The sequence below is a fragment of the Carettochelys insculpta genome, chromosome 23 (genome assembly GCF_033958435.1).
Source record: "Carettochelys insculpta isolate YL-2023 chromosome 23, ASM3395843v1, whole genome shotgun sequence".
NCBI lineage: Eukaryota > Metazoa > Chordata > Testudines > Carettochelyidae > Carettochelys > Carettochelys insculpta.
In genome coordinates this window covers 11,990,550-12,013,307 of record NC_134159.1, presented here as the reverse complement: position 1 = coordinate 12,013,307, position 22,758 = coordinate 11,990,550, and the positions used below count along the sequence as shown (strand labels likewise).

General features: G+C 58.2%; 1 protein-coding gene across 10 annotated transcripts in view; it reads right to left on the bottom strand.

The window, feature by feature from the left end:
* CROCC (ciliary rootlet coiled-coil, rootletin) overlaps positions 1-22,487 on the bottom strand; it is a 62,564-nt gene extending 40,077 nt beyond the window's left edge. Inside the window, exons 1-11 of one of the 10 annotated variants that reach the window (XM_074975998.1) lie at positions 22,322-22,487; positions 20,549-20,690; positions 19,458-19,609; positions 7,338-7,529; positions 5,770-5,853; positions 5,179-5,276; positions 2,765-2,930; positions 2,208-2,314; positions 1,545-1,772; positions 503-599; positions 178-282 (exon numbers count right to left, since the gene is read on the bottom strand). In XM_074975998.1, the coding sequence (XP_074832099.1) occupies positions 178-282; positions 503-599; positions 1,545-1,772; positions 2,208-2,314; positions 2,765-2,930; positions 5,179-5,276; positions 5,770-5,853; positions 7,338-7,529; positions 19,458-19,609; positions 20,549-20,690; positions 22,322-22,372 (1,422 nt within the window). In that variant the 5' untranslated portion in view covers positions 22,373-22,487. Of the gene's footprint in view, positions 1-177; positions 283-502; positions 600-1,544; positions 1,773-2,207; positions 2,315-2,764; positions 2,931-5,178; positions 5,277-5,769; positions 5,854-7,337; positions 7,530-10,262; positions 10,687-19,457; positions 19,610-20,548; positions 20,719-21,568; positions 21,882-22,321 lie in introns of those variants that run through there. The other 9 variants (XM_074976000.1, XM_074975999.1, XM_074976004.1 and 6 more) reach the window with 9 other exon arrangements.
* Between the last annotated feature and the right edge of the window lie 271 nt (positions 22,488-22,758).

Genomic DNA, 22,758 nt, shown 5'->3' with positions numbered 1-22,758 from the left:
GGTTGGGGCTAGAGGGTGGGTGCCGGTGGCCTGCGCTACACAGGAGATCGAGTGTATGAGCTGGTGATTCCTTCTGGCTGTGAACTCTGTGATGTTACGACTCTAGATGCTGAGCGGGCACAGAACACTGCTTTCTGGGGTACCCTGCCTTGATCCCGGCACCCACACACGCGGTACCTGGGCCAGCTCTCGCAGCGTCTGCTGGAGCATCTCCGACTCTGTCCGCAAAGCCTCGATCTCCTCTGCCTCCAGCACTGCCTGCTCCTGCGCCCGCGTGGCCTCCTGAAACCAGAGACACGGTATCAGCCAGGAGGAGACCCTCCCACCTCTGCTCAACAGGTCCTTTCTGCCTCCAGCTCCCAGCTGTGCCAATAAAGCCCAATGCTGGTGAGCCTCTCCTCCAGCAACAGCATCCAGAGAACTCTGCCAAGGAATCGCTGGTTCAGGTGCTCCCGTCTCCTCCTGGAACCAGCCCAGTCGTGGGAGCTGCTGAGTCTCTCACCAGATTTTCCAGCTTCTGGGTCAGCGTCTCGATTGTCTTCTCCTTCTCCGAGTTCTGGGCTTTCAAGCGCTCCACGGTCCCAGTCATCTCAGCAATCCTGGAGCGAGGGGCGGGGGGCTGGTCAGGGCAAGCAGAGGAACAGCAAGGGACCCACCCTCTGCAGCACAGGGCCAGGTCAAGATCCCTGGATCCGAAGCCACGTTATGGGGACGTTACTGCACCATGTTCAATGCAGTTGGGTCCAGCCCAAGACAGTGCCCTGAGAAAACCCCGTTAGCTCAGCCCTGGCTGAAGCACATGGTGGTTTCTGGCCCTCTCCCACTCTGAGACACCCCCATCCGCTGTCCTGCTAACATCCCCCATGTCCCCAACCCTGCCCACATGCTGTCTAGGAAGAGGCGGTGGGAGACCAGGCCACACCCCATGCCTGGGGTCTGGAGACCCAAAGGAAAAGCTTTGCCAAAAGCCCTGATCTGCAGGAACCAGGCTGGCAGGAGCTCGGAGATGCTCCGACTGCAGCTTGAGACGTGTCTCCTGTGGCCGTTTGCTGCACGATATTCAAACACGGTGGGACGGAATTATTGACCTACGTGATTAGCCAGCCAGGAGCCTTTTCCAATGTTGTTAACCGACCACAGTGTGATGGAATATTGGGTCAGAAGAACCAAGAACACACAAACAGCAAATGAGCCAGTGAATTTCCACGGCTGGGGACTTTTGCATAATGCTGATCATTAATTTGGCTCCTAAACCACTGAGGGCTGAGCATCACCACTCGACAGGACTCAGCCTGCAGGGCAGGTGGGAGTTTGGGCTGCAGGATGGTTGTAACGTGGGACAGACGGGCTCCCCTGGCTGAGGCTGGAGCCCTCAACTCCCACTTCTCCGTCAGGGGTTATGTTTTGCCCTGGGTACCCAGGATCTCCAAGGGCTGCTCAGACTTCCCCCGAATGCACAGTGTTCCCTGGTTTCCCTTGTAGGCACAATGCATCTCCCCACCCGGCGAGCTCCCAGGTTCAGGGCCTGATCGGGGCATCCGTACCTGGTGCTGAGCTCTGCTTTCTCCAGGTCACACCGGACTTGCAACTGGATCATGTCGCGCACCTTGTCTTTCAGCTGCTCCTCCAGCTGGGCCAGCAGCAGAGCCTGCTTCTCCAGGGCCGCGCTGGTGCTGCTCTCCGATAGACGCAGGTTGCTGCTCAGGTTCAGGCAGGAGGCGTAGATGGTGCGGCCGCACCTGGACAGCTCATTGTTCAGCTCCAACAGGTCCCTGCTCCAGGGACACAAAGAGAGGGGTGTTTCTGGGGCTCCCGGCACCCCGAGGAGCCCTGAGACTACAGAACCCCCTGCCCATAACCGACAAGGCTTCTACCAGCAAGGAAGAATCTAAACCCAGGGGAGCCTGAGTATGTAGAGCCTACACCTCCCTTGCCTGGGAGTAAGTCACTACGGCCCCTTGGTGGGACAGGCAGAGAAGCAGAGATCAGGCTGGGCAGCCAAACGCGGCTCTCAGGGCTGGCTACTGGCTTTGGCTGTGGGACAGGGCTGTTCCATCCTCCGCATTCAGGCTGTTCTCCCCGAGGTCCTGTGGGAGGTGCTGGAACCCACAGGGGTCTAGACAGCTCAGATGGCTTCACCAAGCCCAGCTCCTTGTGCTTGTGGAAGAAAAGGAGCCCAGAACCCTGCAGCCCCCAGCCTTCCTGACCTGTCAGTCATGGTCTTCATCTCGCTGACATGGCGCCTGAAGCCCACCACCTGCCTCCAGAGGGTCAGCAGCCGGCTGTGCTCGTTGCTGAAGTAGGTGTTGAAGGACTGGGAGGGGAGAGAAGAGGAGAAGCCGTGCCAGCCTGGTCCCGCCCGCCAATCAGCCCCCAGCACTGCCAAGCTCCCAGGCAGAGCAATGCGCTAAGGGGCACGGCCAGCACTCCTGGGGACGCACAGGGTGCAGCAACCCATTGGCTGCCCAGCCTGTTGGCTACAAAGCCCCTGGCCTTAATCCTCCACAATGCACCCCCACGGAGCACCCTGCATTGCTCTGTGCCCCAAAGGTGCAGTCGCCACACACCGCAATAGCAGCTTCGGGGAGGATTCTTAGCAAGAGGGACGTTTATACAGAGCATCCCTCCCTGACACAGGGCATGAGCCAGCTCCGCACACACAGCGCCACCAACATGCAGCCACCTTTGGGACGGCGCCGGGACTGCTGGCACGGACAGTCCTGCAGCACAGAGCCCTGACCGTGCTGACGCTTAGAGCCCTGACCTCCTCCTCTCGCCTCCACTCCACCTCCCGCTGCTCCAACTCCTCACGAGCTTTGGTCCAGTCGGACGTCAGCTTCCGGATGTCCTCGCTGAGGGCCTGGTTGGCGGTGTTGGCCTGCTCCAGCTGCTCCCGTAGCATGGCGTTGACCTGGGCCAGGCTGGTGCTCCTGGGGACGGGGTCAAGACAAAAGCGTCAGCATCCACCGACACAGATGGGGCTAGAAGGAAACGAGGAGCCCGCACAGAGGGAAGGGACCACCACAGGCATGGGCCACAGGGCCTGATGTGGAGGGGACCTGAGACTGCAGCTCTGAAACACAGAGCCACACGGATCATAGAACCATAGAATGCTAGGACTGGAAGGGACCTCGAGAGGTCAGCGAGTCCAGCCCCCTGCCCTCATAGCAGCACCATGTACTGTCTAGACCATCCCTGATAGACATTGATCTAACCTGTTCTTAAATATCTCCAGAGATGGAGATTCCACAAGCGTCCTAGGCAATTTATTCCAGTGTCTGACCACACTGACAGTTAGGAGCTTTTTCCTAATGCCCAACCTAAACCTCCCTTGCTGCAGTTTAAGCCCATTGCTTCTTGTTCTATCCTCAGAGGCCAAGATGAACAAGTTTTCTCCCTCTTCCTTATGACAACCTTTTAGATACCTGAAAACCGCTATCATGTCCCCCCTTAATCTTCTTTTTTCCAAACTAAACAAGCCCAATTCTTTCAGCGTTTCTTCATAGGTCATGTTCTCTAGACCTTTGATCATTCTTGTTGCTCTTTTCTGGACCCTTTCCAATTTCTCCACATCTTTCTCGAAATGCGGTGCCCAGAACTGGATACAATACTCCAACTGAGGCCTAACCAGCGCAGAGTAGAGCGGAAGAATGACTTCTCGTGTCTTGTTCACAACACACCTGTTAATGCATCCCAGAATTGTGTTTTGTTTTTTTTGCAGCAGCACCACACTGTTGACTCATATTTAACTCATAGTCCACTATAACCCCTAGATCCCTTTCTGCCATGCTCCTTCCTAGACAGTCGCTTCCCATTCTGTATGAGTGAAACTGATTGTTCCTTCCTAAGTGGAGCACTTTACATTTGTCTTTACTAAATTTCATCCTGTTTACCTCAGACCATTTCTCCAATTTGTCCAGATCATTTTGAATTTCGACCCTGTCCTCCAAAGCATTTGAAACCCCTCCTAGCTTGGTATCTGCAAACTTAATAAGCTTACTGTCTATGCCCATATCTAAGTTGCTGATGAAGATATTGAATGGAGCCGGTCCCAAAACAGACCCCTGTGGAGCCCCACTTGTTATACCTTTCTAGCAGGATTGAGAACCATCAATAACTACTCTCTGAATACAGTTATCCAGCCAGTTTTGCACCCACCTTATAGTAGCCCCATCTACGTTGTATTTGCCTAGTTTATTGATAAGAATATCATGCGAGACCGTATCAAATGCCTTACTTATCCCTTATCCACAAGGCTTGTTATCCTATCAAAGAAAGCTATCAGATTGGTTAGACATGATTTGCTCTTTACAAATCCATGCTGGCTGTTCCCTACCACCTTCTAAGTATTTGCAGATGATTTCCTTAATTACTTGTTCGATTATCTTTCCTGGATCCCGGCACTTCACAGGGAATAGGACAACCTCTGCCCACCACTGGGCCCTTTCCAGACCCCAACTGAGCCTCATCTCCCTGCGTTAGTAAGAGAGATGCTGGGACTGGTTTGTCCACCGCTGCCAGGCGGCCAACTCTGGGGCACAGCGTAGCAGCTGCACACAACAGGAAGGATCAAGGATCCAATCACATATGCAGGGGGGATTTGGGGCCACCAATGTAATAAACTGTGAGGGAATTTGGCCATGAGGCTGGCCAGCTCCTAGCACCACCCAAAGCACCAGGAGTCCAATAACGAACACACACAGGACAGCTTTGCGCTGCCAATCGCCCGGTACCCCAGGCCTGTGTTAGGGTGCAGTACAGACTCCTGGGGGTGGGGGTAAAAGCTAGCACCTGAGCCATTGACTTCATGGCCTGCAGCAACCAGGCTCCTGGGAGGTCTTAACCAAATCTTAACCCAGCCTGACCCTGCTTCACTGGAGAAGCCCGACAGAACAAGCTGGAGGTACGGCTGCGGGCCAGGCAGAAGTGTGCTGGGCCTAAGGGAGCCGAAGCCAGGAGCATGGGCTCCAGGGAAAGATTCCCAGCTCTGAGGAAGCTGCTCCAACACTCTCCAGCCCAGGCAGGTCGAAGGTGCAACACAGGCCTGGAAGAATGGGGCCCTCAGGATGCAGCTGTCTGGACAGCTGGACCCTATCTGAGTCCTCGGCCCTGGTGTGGAGCCCCGTGGAGACGACCCTGCAGTCACAGCTTTAGGGGAGCCCCCCTGTCCCAACACACCTTTGCTGCTCCTCCTCCAGCCGGATGAGCGCACTCTCCAGGTCGTTGCTGCGCTCCTCCTCCTGGCGCAGGCGCGAGTCCGTCATGTCCAGCCGGCTCTGGAGGAAGGAGTGGGCAGGCCCTGGTGAGCGGCGGGGGCTGTGGGCCTTGGAAAACGATGCTGTCCCTTCAGCAACCCAGGGAGCCACGTAGCCCCAGCTGTGGAGCTGCTGGTGCATCCCAGCCCTGTTCGAAGCAGGAACAGGGCAGGGGAGGAGGGAACAGGCACCAGATCCAACCAAGTAGGGACACAAGAGGCTCCACCTGCCGCCACCACATCCGCGAGCTGGGCCAGCCCCTGGCTGAGCAGCCGAAAACAATGGCAGGCACAACCCTCCCTCATGCCGCTAGGTGCCGTCCCCGCTCATGGGGGCTGGGCCATGGAGAGGCTGTTACAGGCTTGGCTCAGAGCTAGGCCTTTGGGCTTTGGCAGCTGCTCCTGCCATTAGATGCAGAGGTCGCGGACAAGGACCCACCCAGAGACACCATTTCAGCAGTGGGTGTGGGTTCTGCCTGGCTGTTAACTGGCCCTGGCCGGAGGGTGATGCTCACCGTGAGCCGCTGCTGCTCCAGCTCAGTTGACTTCTCCAGCAATTGCTGTTCCACCTCCCCGCACTTCTTCTTGTACTGGAGAACCTGCCGGGACGCCACGGCTCAGAGCCCGCTGCCAGCCTGGCTCCGCAGCTGCACGGTCCCTCCGCAGCCCGACGCAGAAAACACCCGCCAAGCGGGTCCCACCCCTCCCTGCCCCACCCACGGGGCCCTGCAAGGTCCCTTGCTTCCAAAATCCCAAACACAGTCAGCCAAGCCCTGGGGCCAGCCCGGCCCAGCCCATCTACATCACTCAGCCGGCAGGTTCGCCTGCTTAGAATCAAAGCGCCAAGGCATTTTGCACAGCCCCTGCTCCAAGATGGAAGAAGGGGAAAGCTTTCCAGAGGGCCTCCTGACCCAGCAGAGCTCTAGTTTCCTAGTTTCACAGGACGGGGAGCCCTAAGGGACGGAGCAGCTCCTAGACCAGAGATTATTCCACGACTCTAGGGAGGATCAATTCACTTCAAGGCCACTTACGGTTTGATACCCGGGGCACCTTCCAGGCCAGGCCCTGCCTGCTGTAAGTGGACCTTGCAGATCCCAGAGCACTTCTCCAGTTGTGCTCAGCCAGCCTTAGCCGAAACATTGTGGCCAGGGCAAGGCGCTGCGCCAGCTGCCAGCCTCCTCCCTAGAGGTGCCTGCATGTAGACACAGCTAAAGCCACAGCATCCAAACCCAGCTCTGCAAATTCCAGGGGGTGCACATGACAACCAGCAGAACCAGCTCCCACCCAGCCCCAAACAACCTGCCAAAGGTTTATTCTGAGTTGGAAACTGCGCTTTAAAGGGCCTCGAAGCCTGGTGCCAAACAGGGCTGGTGCAGGGGGAGATGGCAACAAGTCAGAGCTGAGCGAGCCAAGGAGCTTGGAGAAGGCAGGTGGGGCCCTCTCTGCACCAGCCTTGGGTCCCTCTCCTGGCCCCGCAGCTGCTTCCTCAGTTCCTCTGAAACCCACCAGCCCTCCTCCCACTCTCAGCTTTGCGCCTTCCTTCCGGCACCGGTCACCTCCTCCTTCCTCTGGGCCAGGCACCCTCTGCCTTCCCGTCAAGCCACCCTAGGCAGTAACGCCCCCATGAGCCTCTGGTACCTACATCCCCTAGATGCTAGTCTCGGAGACGATGCCTCCCTGGGCCCATCTGTGCTGCAGTCAGAGGGATGAGTGCAGCACGCATGAACCGATCAAGCTAGCTAGGATCCCCCCAGGTCAGTGGTTCTCCACCTATTTCCCACGGTGGGCCACCTGTGCAGCTCTCTGCGTAAGGTGCACATGGCCTGTATGGCCCTGCGGATGCCCCAGCTGCGTGCTGATCGGGCAGGCTGAGAACCACCGGGCGAGACTGCTGCCGGCTCAAGCAGCAATGGCAGCAAAGCCACAGCAGCAGGGGCTAATCCCGCCAGCCCGGCCCCAGGGTGCACCCCTGCGCTGGAGCGTCACGCTCCGGCTGTGGGGCGTAGTGAGATCAAAGCTAGCTCCAGCTGCAAGCGCACGTCCCCAGGGGGGGTCTGAGGCCTGCCCGGTGTGGGAGACTCACCTTGGCCTGCAGCTTCTGCACTAGCTGCGCCTGCCGCTGCTGGCCCTCCTGGTAGGCCTGGAGCTTGCGCTTGTAGGCCGCCTGCTCCTCGTCCAGGTGGCGCCGCAACTCGATGTTCTGCTGGGCCAGGCTCTTGCTCTCCAGCGACTCCCGCTCCCGCTCCCCAGTCTCCAGCCGCAGCGTCTGCTCCAGCTGAGCCAGGAGAGATAGGAAACTGGCCACTGCAGACACACCTTCCGACGGGCCTCCTGTGCACAGGATCCAGCCCCTCCCCTCCATCCCATTCGAAAGGACCATCCGGGGCTTCCCTGGGGCGCCAGATTCAGCTTCTTTGCATTAATGCTCTGTAGAAACCTGCTGCTCGCCAGCATAAGGGACAACTTTGTACTGCGTGTTTTTCAGTTGCACCTCTGGCCCTCAGTCCTGAGTCAGCATCCCCCTGTGCCAGGCCCTGTACACGCCAAGAATACCCTGCCCTGAAAAACTTCCCAGCACAGTAACTACCAAGCAGCTGAGGCAGAGACACAGACCTATCAAAAACTAACACAGTAAACTCTGTCTTAACCAGCGGTCTATCATCCAGAACTCTCCAATAACCAGCATTTTAACCCGCAGTAAATGTTAGTGGCATTTGCCATAAGTACAAGAAAGTGCAAGTAAATACAGATAAATACAGCAAATGCAGTACAAGTTTACCGTGTACAATCCTACTGTTGTTGGTAAGTAAAGCACTTTGCGTACATTGTTGTTTCTTAATATCTAATCTTGTTTTTCTTGAGTGTACTGCACAAGAGCTGTTCTGGAGTGTATGGCATTGCTAGAACAACAAGAAGTCCTGTGGCACCTTAGAGACTAACAGATATTTTGGAGCATCAGCTTCTGTGCGCAAAGACCTGCTTCGTCAGGTGCATGAGAAAGCTGATGCTCCAAAATATCTGTTAGTCCAGAAGGTGCCACAGGACTTCTTGTTGTTCTTGAAGATACAGACTAACACAGCTACCTCTCTGATACTCACAGACTTTGACATGGTTCTCTCATTACATCCTTAGCAGCCAGGACAAAGGATCACCTTTTGGCTGCAAAACAAAAAAGCCGTCAAGTAGCACTTTAAAGACTAACAAAATAATTTATTAGGTGATGAGCTTTCGTGGCATAGACGCACTTCCTCAGACCATGGCCAGACCAGAACAGACTATGGCTATGGTCTGAAGAAGTGGGTCTGTCCCACGAAAGCTCACCTAATAAACTATTTTGTTAGTCTTTGAAGTGCTACTGGATGGCTTTTTTGTTTTGATAGTGCACCGACTAGCACAGCTCCCTCTCTGTTACTTTTGGCTGCAGTTTGCCCTTCTGACCACTAGAAACTGCCGCTCCTGGGCAGAAACCACAAGAAGTCCTGTGGCACCTTGTAGACTAACATATTTTGGAGCATCAGCTTTCGCGGGCAAAGACCCACTTGGTCAGATGCATGAGTGGGGGGGGTTCAGAGAGGTATTTAAAGGGGGGAGGTCCCCATAAACAGGAGGGCCAGAGCTGACGAGGTCTATTCAGTCAAGGTAGAAATGGCCCATTATCAGTAGTGTGTATCAAAAGAGACAAAAACAAATGGGCCACTTCCATCTTGACTGAATAGACCTCGTCAGCTCTGGCCCTCCCGTTTACGGGGACCCCCCTCTTTAAATTCCCCTCTGAATTCCCCCCTCCCACTCATGCATCTGACCAAGCAGGTCTTTGCCCACGAAAGTTTATGCTCCAGAATATCTGTTAATCTATAAGGTGCCACAGGACTCCTTTTTGTTTTCGAAGATACAGACTAACACGGCTACTTCTCTGATACCCGCGTTGCTAGGGATACCTCTCTATTACCCAGAATATTTGACTATCTGGCAACCTCCTGGTCCTTCAGCAGCTGGGTAGGAAAGAGTTTACTGCATGAATTGAGAAGGCCATTGATAGACTTCAAAGAAAACATGTGACGTTCCCACAGGAAGGCCCATGGGACCGTTCGTTTCCAGGTGCCTCTAAAGCTCTGACCTGGTCCAGAGGGTCCCCTGCACAAGCCATCTGACCAAGGAGTTATTAGCGCCTGAGAAGGAATCTCACACCCAGCAGCTTTCCTTCTAGAGCAGGAGTGGGAAGTGAAACTGACCGACCCAGCCTCACCTTCCCCAGCTGAGCACAAAAAAGCAGCCACTCCAAGGGACAGGGATGCATGAATGCCAGGGGACTTTTCCTGGCAGCTCCCCTCCACAAAAGGCATGAGCCCTGGGGCACCCGCCGGCACTGGGGTCAGCTATAAACACTGTTTCTCTTCAGCAGAAGCCTCAATAAATCACAGAACATTCAGCTGGTGCTGAGTACGTCTTAGCCCCAGCCCAGGCTGCTGGCTCCGCAGAGAGGGCAGACACCTTGAGCAGCTTACTGCTGCGGCTCTCATTCACCACTCCGAGATGGTTCTCCACTACCTCCAGCTTCCCACCGGCCTTGCAGGCAGTCCCTGGCATGCTGCTAGGTTTGCCGCTTTTGCTAGATGAGTCTGAGATGCCAGTGGCTTCTTATCTGTAGACGCTGCCTTACTAGAGAACCCAGCCCTCATCAGAGACCCATCCTGCTGAGCACCAGTCACACACTGGGCACAGTCTCCGCCCTGTGGAGCCTCAAGAGTTAAGACAGAAAAGGTGGGAAGGGAAACTGAGGCACAGAGCAGCAAAATGATTTGCCCAGGGTGTCCCAGACAGATCCAGGGTGGTGCTAGCAGCAGAACCAGCTCTCCTGACTCCCTGTCAATGTCTGTAGCCACTAGGCCACCCAGCCTGTCTACAGCCACTCACCTTATCCAAGTTAAGACCCACAACATATTACAAACCAAGTCCATATCTACTCCAGCCACAGAGAGGCCAGCCCCGGCTAACCCAAACTCCTTACCACGCGGTTCCTCCGCCTCAGCTCCATCTCCTCCGCGTGCTTGGTGCCCAACCCCCGACAGCTCCAGCTAATGGCTTGCTCCAGCTTCCGCAGCAAAAGACATGGCAAAAATCAGTGCTTGGGTCTCCCCCACATTCCCAGCCTAGAGCCCGGGTGACACAAGGGACTCATGCTGCATGCTCTTTGGCGGCAGTCACAAGAGAGGCACGCGGTACACACAGCCAACCTCCGCCCCCCCAGCATCAGAACACAGCAGCGGCAAACCATGCACCAAACTCCACCTGGGTGAGAAAAAGTCCCAGCACTGCAACCCCTGGCAAAAGGCAAACGGATTTCAGAGAGCAAAGCCAGCAACTCTACGTAGATCACATGCAAGTGTCAGCTCTCCGGGGGCTTGGCAATTAAATGCCTTGCTAGCGAAGAGGACTGCAAAAAAATGTCAATTACGCACAGCTAGCTTCATGGGCCTGCAAGGAGAGAGAGCAGTAACGCTGCTTCGCTGGTGGTCTGATAGGGGCAGCTGTCAAAAGGCCAGGAGAGGGGTCTGGGACCTGTAACAAGTGGCTGCTAGCCGCAGAATACGGAATAGCGAGACCCCTTCGAAAAGTCATGGGGGACACAGGTCAACTCCCACCAGGGCAACCTCATGACCCGCAGGTTACAGGCAGGCACACACCTGCATTTCTAATCTCTGCATTTTCCCTTGACACCCCAACTCTGAAACCAGGCTGGGACGAACAAGACTCCACCAGTCTGCGCATGACTGGCCGGGGGAGAAGATTACCCAACCAGCAGAGAGAGGACACACCAGTAACACCAGTTCCCACTGCTGGGCACAGACCCCTGGGGAGTTGCACAAGCCCAGGTGATCTGGGATTGGCCAGGTTACAAAATGTAATGGCTGGGGGCTTTGTGTCACTCTACCAAGGATTCCAATGAATTTCCCGTATCCCAGCAAGGGCAGATAATGCCGGATCAGCTCTTTGGCAGGCCGGCGTTAATTTACTTGCTCCTGTGAGGGAGCTCCCACGCACCCAGCCTCCAGTGGGGATTCCTCATCCAAAGCCACACACGGCCGCAGCGCTTCCCTGGGGGGTGTCACTGGTGGGGTTTGGGGCCTTCCATGATCATAAAGCCGGGGGCTGGGGCCACATGGATGGGATTTAGGAGTAGCACATTTGAGGCTCAGGAGTTTTGTCTCCCGAAGGGGCCCAGGGGCCCGTCACTCGGGTGGTTCTGGTCCTGTCCAGTCACCGAGAGGACAGACTGTCCATGAGCAGCATCTCTAAGAACTCAGGGCCTGACTTGCGCTGAAATCAACACAAGCCGGGCCTGATCTGGCAGCAGGCTGAGCAGGTATCACCGGTTCGGCTCCCGCTCGATCCCAGGGAGGAGAATTCAGCCTTTGCAGAACGTCAGGTGGGACATTCAGCCAGGAAGCAGCTGCTCCAGGCCCCTCGCCAGTGACGCCAGTCCAAAGGGGTTGGCAGCTGGGGGACCCATGTACTCAACTGGCTAAGGGAGTGGGGAGGCCTAGCATATTCGGAGGCACCTAGAGAGATGTGCTCTCTACCCATCATGCCTCCCCAGCCAGCAGCAGCCTTCGACTGCAGGGTACCCACATCAGCATTGGCCACCGGGTCCAGCCCCTTCAGGCGCAAGCTGTCCTCTAGCTGTGGCAGGGAGGCAGGTGGAGAGACAGAAAAGACAGCGTGAGCACAGACACCGGGAGGCAGCCTACCCCACCCCACCCCGCCCAGCCCAGGGACCAGCCCCTGCCTGCAGTAGGGGGGAACAGTACAGCCGAGCAGCAGAGACGGGTCATTCCCAGGCCGTGGAGAATCCAGGGAAAGAGAAGGCAGAGACGGGGAGGAAGAGGCTGCAGCTGCAGGCCTGGGTGAGCCAAGCCCACAGGAGCTGCCATCACCACTCACTGCAGGCCAGGTACGAAGCACTCAGCCCCTGGCTTTCAGTCGCCCGCGGGACCCAGACAAGTCTGTGTGTATCTGGGCAGCAGGCTGATTCGGTGCATGTCTAAGGTTCAGTGAATTCAGGTGCCAACAGCTGATTCGACAGAGGCGGAGCCAGATTCTTACCTGCAGCCGCTGCCAGTGAGGTTCAGCCCTGATCCGCCACACACCAGCCCTGGCTGCCCCATGCAGCTACGGCAGGACGCTTCTGTCATCGCCTGGAGCTCCTTCCCAGACTTCAGTCCTAAGCTTCCCTCCCCAGCCCTGCCGGTGTCCCTCAACCCCCTCTGCTCCCCCACCGGCTGTCCCAGCCCTGGGCCCTCCCCGCAGCTCAGCCCATGTCCCTTAACCCGCTCTGCTCCCCCACCAGCTGTCCCAGCCCTGGGCCCTCCCCGCAGCTCAGCCCGTGTCCCTCAACCCCCTCTGCTCCCCCACCGGCTGTCCCAGCCCTGGGCCCTCCCCGCAGCTCAGCCCGTGTCCCTTAACCTGCTCTGCTCCCCCACCAGCTGTCCCAGCCCTGGGCCCTCCCCACAGCTCAGCCCGTGTCCCTTAACCCGCTCTGCTCCCCCACCAGCTGTCCCAGCCCTGGCCTCTCCCCACAGCCCTGCAGCACCTCCTGAGCCCTTGAGGTTTTCAGCGCAAAAACCAGCCAGGTGTGCCCAGTGAGGTGGCGGTGACGTGGCCAAGCCGCCCCTCATGGTTAAAGTGGGAGTCAGCCCAGGCAACACAACGAGGGCTCCCAGAAATCACCTCTCAGGCTGGAAGCAGGTTTGAAGCCCGATGGGCAGCGGCTCATTGCAAGCCCTGCAGTAGCCGTCAGCCTCCAGTGCAGCCAGCACCTGCCTCCGTGGGGCTATGCACAGAGCAAAACCGTCCCCCGGCCGAGTCCACCCGCTGCACAGCGACCAGCTCTCCGGGGGCCCCCCACCTCACTCTGCCTTCCCCAGCCCACCTCAGCAGGACAGGCCTACAGGCAGGGGGTCCCACCAAGCCTCCCCCGTCCCATGGAGAGGGGAACCCATTAACTCCCCTGCCCACGCTCCCAGCCTGTCCTCGCCGCTGACCCCCTGCGGCACACGAAAGCAGGGGGCCGGACTGTGACCAGCTCGTTCAGGGCCCTTGGTCTACCTGGCTACTCTAGGGGCTCTTGGAGGCCAGCAGGCAGAGTAGGGGGCTCTCAGCCCCTCTGCAGCCCGCGGAGCATCGACTCGGAGCAGAGCCCACTTGACCGGCCTTTGGGCCTGAAGGGAAACGGGCAGGCCAAAGAGCTGCCACGTTCTCCTGTTTGCGAAGGGAAGAGCTGAGCCGCTCACCCCCCGGCCACAAGCTCTGCTCCCTTGGGCTGCAGGCAGGACACCAGCCTGTGCGCCACGCTCCCCGGGAGGGGCTCGGCGAGTCTGTTTTTGCCCCAGCGATGATCAGGAGTGGCCAGTAAAGCCCATGCAGCTCCCTCCCTGCCCCCACGCCCCCCGGGGCTCCCTCCTGGCCTCCCTCTGCAAGGGCACGCGGCACCCCCACTCCCGCCCCAGCATCTGCCGCGAGCCCAGCTCAGCCCAGGGGCAGCTCGCCACTTGCCCGCTCCACTCGCTTCTTCACGTAGAGCCCAGGCAGGTCCTCAGGGGGTGCAGAAGAAGCCGGATCCTCAGGCTCCATCCTGCAGGTAACGGTGCCAGACAGCTGCAGGCCCAGGCTCTTGCGCCGCCCTCCCGTTCCCTGCTCCAGCAAGGCACAAAGCCCCAGCGCCTTCGAGACCCAGGCTCAGCAACCCTGCGGCTGGCAGGGCCCAGCGTGGCCATTGTCTCCCCTCAGCGGCTCATTCATATTCTAATGGGCAGCTGGAGAGGAGACACAGAATGGCCTGCCAGCGCTCCAGCCTGCCTGCACAGGCCCAGACGGACCCACACGGTGCCCAGGGGTCTGCAGGGCAGCTGGTTCGTGCCCAGCTGGCAGCTGCTGCCTGGGAAGTCTCTGGGGCGGACACCCAGGGAAGACATGGACCTACAGACAGACAGCAGGCAGAGCGCGCTGTGCAGAACTCCCCCTCCTCCAGAGGCGTCACCATGGCAATGCAGAGCGGTTCCCTTTCCTTTGGTGTCGGAGGGCTCCAGTAACACTCCGCTGATTCTCCGGCCTCCCGAGTCTTCATCCTGGACACCTCCCCCTCCCTCTCCCCCCCTGTGCCACAGGGCCCGGTGCCGCTGCTCTGGAGGTGAGCTCCCAGCGCCAGGAATGCATGGGGATCGTCACCCCTTCGCATGCCCACAGCCTGGGCCTCAGTTTCCCCAGCTGTAAAGAGGGTGGGACAATCAGCGCCAGGCCCACGAGGCCTTGGGTCTGCAGTGCCTAGAAAAGGGGGTCGTTATTGCTCCTCCAGGCCACAGCATTGCAAAACCCAAGAGGCGCTGCCTCCTTTCCCAGGGTGGCGCTGGGCAGGACAGCTCACTGACACCACAGAGAAGAGGCAACATCTCGACAGCCGGGGACCCCACTCTTCCAGCGTGCACTTCTGGATACGTACAGCACCAGGCACCAAGACACTCTGGGAATTGCTGCCTCAGAAATTCTACAGATTAGCAAGCCTGAGCACTCAGCACCCGGCGGAGGGCCACCACCCCCGTTTGAGCCTCCTGACGGAGAAGAGAGGTGCTTAACGTTGGCGTCTGTCTGGAAAGTGAACTCCCCAGCTTTGTCTGCTTCCAAAAAATAGATGCGCTTCTAGTTTAGGAATTGCAACAGGTTTTAGCTATTCAGCAATACTTCAGCTCCCAAGGGATCAAGTCTGCTTCCACTCCAGTCAGCTCAGATGCATCAAGCAAAGCTGAGTTCTAGTCCAAGCTCTCCCAGAGACCCGCTGGACGACCTCAAGGTGGTCCCTTCCTCGCCCCTGGCCTCAGTTTTCCCCATCAGTACAATGGGGTTAAAGATATTGGCCCATATTTGCAAGACATATTAAGATGCCGCAGATTAGAAGTGCAGTATGAGGGCTAATATTATAACTGATCCATATTTGTTTCTCTGATCTGTCCCTCTTCTCTTACTACAAACATCTAGCCACATAGGAGCCTGAAACACACAGATTTGCTGGGTGCAGCTCCCAAACCCCACAGCTCTATGCTTACGGTTGTGGTAACTGCTGCAGAAAATCCAGCTGCAACACTGTTTTGAACAGGGGCAGGAATGGAGGCGGGGGGGAATAATATAAAAGAAGCCAATATGAGCCAGACCACCTCATTTCTGCTGAGCAATTGGAGGCAAAAGGAAAGCTGGTTTTCTCCAAATTTTTCTCTAATTTTTTTTTTAAATTGGGCAATAAAATCAAACCCTACCACCACCACGGCTCATTGAGAGGTAGGGCAGACAGGCTGCTTATTGGGCAGTCTTCCATCCCTACATCTCAAACACTTTGCAAAGCAGAGTTGAGATCCTTCTGCCTGTTCTGAAGCTGGGGAAACCAAGGCACAGAGCACTACAGGTCTGTGGCAGAGCTGGGAACAAAACCCAGTGTGGTGCCCCCTCCCTTAGCTTTTGTTGCTGCTTTTGCAAGGGCAGATACGTGACTCAAAACTGCCCCATGCTCCTCCCTGCAGCTCCAGCCGAGCCACACAAGGTCCCCACGTCCATGAAGCCAGTTACCAGGGCACTTGCAGATCACCTTTATTTTCAGATGGTTCACACACAAAGGGATTCCCAACTACAGAGCCAGCCCAGTTCCAAAGAGGCTTCCGTCAGCAGGGGGAAGATCAGGCTGCTGGTATCTCCAGGCCATTCTCAGCTCTTTCCAAGTCTCCCCTTGTTTATACCGTCCCTGGAGTACACTGACCACACCCCATCTCACAACTGGCACTACTGAGCAGTCTGTAAGAGGGGGCCCTTTGCAAAGGCTCAGGCCCCAGACTGAACAAAGTTTACCTTCTCCCCTAGCAACTGCTGCCTTGGCAACCAGGGATTCCTTCCATTCTCCCTCCCCGTTGCCACGGACACCACGACTGTCGGCAGTGGAGCCCGAAAAGCCACCCCGAAAGAGCTCCGCCACAGCCCCTGCTCCCCCTCCCCCCACCCCGGGTAGGCTGGTTTCTGGGGTGCTAGTGTGGACGTGCCCCATCATTTGGGGATCTGGAATATATAAAGACACTGGCTATGCTGCACAGCTCCCGAGCAGCGTGCTGCGCCCTGCTGCTACCCTCGCTCCTGGCCCTGCCGCACGCGGGTCTATCAGTCAGTGCCCCGTCCCAGTCTGCCCTCCACCTCTGTGCTGACAGCAGGGCTAGTTAGTGTCAGTGCAACTGAACAGACTCGAACCTGGGACCTTTGGAGCTTAGGGCAGGAGCCTCTACAGTGTGAGCTAAAAGCCAGCTGGCTCTCTGCTGAGGCTGGAGAGAGACACCTGCTCTCTCTGTGCAAGTGGGCTCGGCATCACTACGTGGCACAGTGACCCACACCCAGTAGGCACGTGGGTTACACCAGCTTGGGTGATGATTTTGCTAATCCACTAGGAAATGGCCAGAGTCCCATCCCCAGAGGCTGGCACAGCGGGGCCCCAGAGGCGGCAGCAGCAGCTGGCCCCCGCCAGCCAGGACTGCACTTGAAACAGGCAGGATCATACTTGGGGTGAGGTGCTTGAGGCCCCATTCCCCCCCCCCACAAACCTTCTCCCTTCTACTGCCTCTTCCTTGGGAACAGCCCATCTCCTCCTCTGAAAAACTCCCCAACTCCCTCCCACAATCCCTTGGGGTGTGTTCTGCAATGCAAGCATGAAACCCTCCCGCTCAGCATAGCATTAGTTGGGTGCCAGGCTGCTGGTGCTCAGCACTACATGTGTTATACACATACACCCAGCCTGTCACTTATCTGCCCTCCCCCCGGCACCAGAGCCATCCCGCGGCCCTGACCTAAGTGCTCCTCAACCATGAGAACAGCAGCAACAAAGCCTCCGGCCAAGCAGCCTGAAGGGCAGGAGTGGGAGAGTCCGTCCAGCCTGGCCACCCCCTCTGCAGGAGTCGCACGCAGGGCGAGGACTGGGCCTCCGCTGTAGCTGCTGGTTTGCAATCAGACACCTGGTGTCATGGGAAGGGATGTTTCTGTCCTTGAACTCCAGCAGCCCACCCCTCAACATGAACGCCAAGGACACCCACCGGCCGTTCGCCTAACCACTAGCCACAGCCTTTTCATTGCACTCGGCAAGTCCCAGCAAGCCCCAGTCACATTCCTTGCAAGAACAAGCCCAGACAGGCCTGGGACGACCCTGGTGTGGACATTCACACACACCACAACCCTCGGAAACAGCCAACCTCTGCGTTCCAGGGTCACCACCCCAATGTGCCATTGGCCACACAACCGGACGGTGGGAGAACACCGCACGCTTTGGCTGGAGGCCTTCCTGGAGGTTTCAGCACATGGCAAACTTTCATGAAGGTTTAATCTCCAATGCCTGGAGACTCCAAGGCAATCCTGGAGGGTTGGCAACCCTAGGTGCATTACGGGTTACAGTCCAGGAGAGGCGTGCTACCAGTCAGCTTTGCAAGCACGTTTCCATCTTAGCATATCAATGCAAGTGAGCTGGGACTTTCCTCCTCCCAGGAGGTGGAGACCAGCCAGGCACGTGAGTGCAACCCCCTGAGCAAGGCAGCAGCAGCCAAAACCACCGCAACGACATACACCAGTAGAACTGCAAGAACTAGGAGCCATCTCCCCCACAGCACTTATGGGGGGAGAGCTAAGCAGAAATGCTGCACAGAAGCCCTACAAGCTGGACCTCAGCAGGTGTGTGCGCTCTGCTTCACACTCAGAACACGCTTCTCCGCCCTGCTGCGTGACCCAGTGCGAGGTCCAAGAGCACCTCTGCCCCAGGACAGCAAGTTCTACCCGTATCTCCGGGCTCAGCTGGTTTCAATAGGTTGATGAAGGGGATAAGCTGGGTTTAACACACCAGCCAGGGAGGAGTTCCGATGCAATGGGGAGGATCCCCACACCACCTCACCCGCTCAAGAGACCAGCCACCAAAACCAAACTGAACTCAGGTGATTTGCTTCCAAGCCAGAACACACAAGGCCTCCATCACCAGTGCATGGACACCACATCACAGGCCCACCTGCTGCCACGAAACCTCACTACCAGTGCTAAAGGCACAAGAGAGTCTGCGGCACCTAGCAGACCCCAATGAGGGGGAAGGAAGGACATTTCTTCAGCCACACCACACGAAGGAGGACCCCAACACAGAGCATGCTCCAATTTTAGGCCTGGCGATTCGAGCTGGGCAAATCACGGAGAGTTCCAGCCACTGGCACGTCCAAAAACTGGGGTTTTAGGGTTACTTCAGGTCACCAGAAAAAAAAAAGATTTTTCAGGCAACCAAAGAGTTGGGAAAAATGGCTGTAGGTCACAGAAACAGGGCAGTTCAACTTTCTGCATTTCCCTGTTCACGTTTGTGTCACAAAATTCCAGGGCATTTCAAAGTGAAATGCTGAATTGTTTCCTTTTGAAAATGTTGAATCAAAAGTTTGGCTTTTCAGAATTTTTCTTCAGTGGGCTTGTCTACACTTGCCCCCACTTGAAAGGGGGCATGTTAATCAGGGAGAGGGGAGATTACTAAAAAAGTGCTGCAGTGCATACGCAGCACTTCGTTAGGCTAATTCTCCCTCACAGCAACTTTAAAGCTTCAAACTTCGAAGTGCTGTCTTGTGTGGAGCTGTGAGCACTTTGAAGTGCCTTTACGCCTCAAAAGTTTGACGCTTCGAAGTTGCGGCGGGGGAGAATTAGCCTAATGAAGTGCTGCGTATTCTATGACCTGATGGGTTTGGTCCTGCCTAGAGCAGGGGACTGGACTTGATGGCTTTTTAGGTCTCTTCCAGCTCTACTGTTCTATGATTCGTAATCTCCCGTTGCCCTGATTAACTCTAACCCTTTCAAGCTGGGGGCAAGTGTAGACCCAGCTAGTGTGTTTTCCTCGCTGCACCTCCAACCAAAACACTGGGAGAACCAACTGAGATCTGAGGAACGCATCAGTTGACCTGACTCTTAACTTTTTTCCCCTCCCCCCAAAAAATAAAAACAAAACAAAAACAAAACAGGTGCATAAGAAAAGTTCTGTCCGGCTCCAGTGACAACGCTCCACCTCCCATTACTGAGCCCTGTGTCTGGCACGCGGGACTTTTCTCTGAGCACACAGCTGCAGGGGGAGCTGTGGAGGATCCAACCCATGAGGACAGGAGCGGCTTCCCACACCTACCCTCTCGCTGATGGCATTGTATTTGATGGCCAGCTCATCGCGCTCGGCCCGACTCTGTGCCAGCAGGTCCTCGATACGGGACAGCTCCTGCTGCAGGATGCGGTTCTCCTCCTGGACGGAGAGGAGCGACGACATCGCCCCAGGACAGGCTGCTGTGGGGAGAAGAGCGGGAGCCATAGCAGAGCGGGGCAAAGGGATCTCAGTGGCCAGCTCGCCCCCACCCCCGTGCCACCTGGAAGTGGCTGGCTGGAGAAGACGCTGGCCCTGTGCTTTTCCTACCAGGGATTCAGATCACACCAGTTTAAGGTCTTGGTAACAAACCTGACAGTGGTGTTAGCACCGTGGCCGCACAGGTGATCACGCTGGTTCCCCGTGACATAACCATCAGTGCCACAGAGGGAGGTGGGGCCTGCCCAGCCTTGCCCCCTCCACCCGAGCCTGGGGCAGTAATGCACCAGGATTCTCAAGGCCATGACTAATGGCTGCAGGAGACCCTTTAGCTCTTGCATGGAGGCGGCTGGATGCAGCCACCAGAGACAGAGGAGAAAGTGGGGCTGAGGACAGCGTGAGGGAGGTATCAAGCGACGTACAAAGCAGCCAGAGCTCCACCTCCTCCCCCGGCCACACTGCCTAAGTCAGTGACTGGCCTTGGCAGTTGGCAACCAGGCTGTGCTCCACCAGCACGCAGTCCCAGGCACCGGAAGGGTTAATCCAGCTGACTCTGGTGCTCCTGCTCCCTACTCCCCCCTGCTTGGTGGGAGTGGGCACCAGCATTGCACATGCAGCCCTGTGACAGGCCCCTCTGCATGGGCAGGGATTTAGGCCCCGGCATGCAATGCAGCTGGCCTGCTTGGATCCAGCTGGAGCACTGCACACTGGGAGCTAGACTCTGCAGGCTGCCCCTGCCGAGCCCAAAGGCAGCCACGCTCCACACACTCCAGGCTTGGTCCCGAGGCCATCAGGCAGACACAGGAGCAGACACCCCACCGAGAAGGGGACTAGCATGGCCGGGCAGAGCACGCCCAATGGGTACAGCAGTTAGACCCATGGCCCCAGAGAGCAGCAGGGAGGCTGGGCTGCCAACCCCCTACCTGAGCTGTCCTGATCTGACAGGTTCTCGGCGACGATCTCTCTGATCCGGGCGGGCAGGCGGGTGGGTGGCGCCTCCTCGGAGCTGCCCCGAAGGGTAAGGCTCTTCCCCTCCCCGGAGATCAGCACACTGCTCTCCAGCTGCTGTCGGGCGCCAACACAGCAAGCTGAGCTTGGGAGCCAGACCTGCTGTCATGGTGCATGGTCGCCAGCCTCCCTGCGGACCTCAGCTACCCCAGGAGGTCTCCATAGTCCGTACAGCTCTTTCTGACCCTTGCCAGCCCTGGGCACTCAGCCTGGATTTATCTGACCCTAACCTGCACCTCACTGGGACTGTGGCTCTTGCTCCCCAGATGAATATACTGGGAGGCCGCTTGGCAATGGTCAGGTGCCAGTGAATTAAGATAAGGCAAGGCCTGTCTGACCCTCCTAACCAGCTGCAGCTGGGACTGTGGAGAGCCCACTGGCCAGGATGGGATGCCGAAGACTCCATCCACCTAGTTAGACTCTAGCTGGATTGGGCCCAGGGCCACAGAAGTGTTACAGACAAAGCCAATGCAGAACCACCCTGCTGAACTGGGTTCAAATCCTGAGAGCATGGTAGTGGTGGCTTCACCCGATCCCACAGCCACCCAGCTGTAAATGCGCTGCATGCACCTCCACCCCCAGCAAGCAGAGGTCGGCAGGGAAGGGTACTCAGCACCCAGCTGCCCTACACGTCCTTCGCGCCGCTAAAACCAAAGTCAGCCCAAGCAGGAAAGGAACAGGATCCACTTCTCTTCCCAAACTCCAGCCCTTCCACTTACCTACAAGGAGCCCAGAGCTGCACCCAAGCTATTCAGGGGTGCAGCTCAGAGCCGGGGCACTCCCATACCCTGCGCTTTGCAAACCCTTTCTAGGCACAAGCTCCCCTAGAAGCCTTTGCAAACAGTGTGCTCATCTCTCCCTGTCCCACCACGCCCAGCCCTGCCAGGACAGCACAGACGGGCATCCTCACCTCACGCCCGGGAGCGCTACCATACCTGCCAGGGAGGCTCTGCCCCATCCTGGAACGGATCAGGCTTGGCGTCAGACCCAGCCCCGACTCCGAACCTGGGCCCTTTGCAGCTTTCATTGGCAGGGACAGAAACAGAGTCATCCAACCAGACGCCTGTGCGGGCACCCGAGGGTTGCACAGTTGAGCTGCACAGGATGTAGGAGAATGGGGCTCCTGCCCTTTTCAGAGGGGATCGCTGAGGCCGGAGGGCTCCCGGCCCTTGCAACTGAACACTAAGTTCTCGGCCCCCTGGCTCCTGCCAGACCACTGAGCAGCCAGGAGGCCGATGCAGTTACAGGCTTGAGACCCGAGCAAGACTCGGCTTCTCCAACCCCCTCCCGGCTCCACGGGGGCCCCCAAGGCTCCAGGGCAGAGTCACACTTGTCCCCAGGCTCCTGTAGTACCTCAGGCAGCGCCCGCCCCGATTCCCAGCCAGTGGGGGGCCGGGGGCACTTCCCAGCCACACCCCAGAGGCGGCAGCAGGAGCAGCCCCCCGGCAGGGGCACGCGCCTCCCGCTGCCCGAACCCGCAGGCGCTTCGGCGCGCCGGGGGCCCGGTTAGTTCCCGTGCGCCCCGGAGTCACCAGGGGGCGGCCCCGCCCACGGCGCTCCCCGCGGGCAGGCGGCGCAGGCTGGAGCCGCCCGGGGGCCGAGCCGGGTCCGGGCCCCGCCGGCGCCTCCCGCGCTTGCAGGGCGCGACGCTCGGCCCGCCCCGGCGGCCGGAGAACCCCCCAGCGCACCTGGATCACCGCCTCCAGCTTCCGCTCGGCCGCGCGCGGGGGGCCGCTCATGGGGGTCCCCGGCGCACGCGGCGCTGACCGCTCCCGGCCGCTGGCTCAGGGGCGCCCCATCGCCGGGCGGGCAGCGGCCGGAGCCCGCCTCCGCTCCGTGTGACCAGCCGGGGGCGGGCGGGCTGAGGAGCTCCGCCCCGCCCCTTCCTGCAGCGCCCATTCATCCGCCGCCCCCCGCGAGAGCGGGCTGGGGGCGCAGCGGGGGCCCCCGAAGCGAGCTGCAAACCCTGTAGGCACTGGGGAGCCCGGGGGGCCGCACCCCCATTGCAGCGCCTGGCGGAGCGGGGGGCTGGGCTGGCTGCAGCCGCGGCACGAAGGAGCGCGGGGCCCCTGGCGTGACACGTGCCCACCCGCGCGTGGGGGCCGCGGGAGGAAAGCGGGGAAGG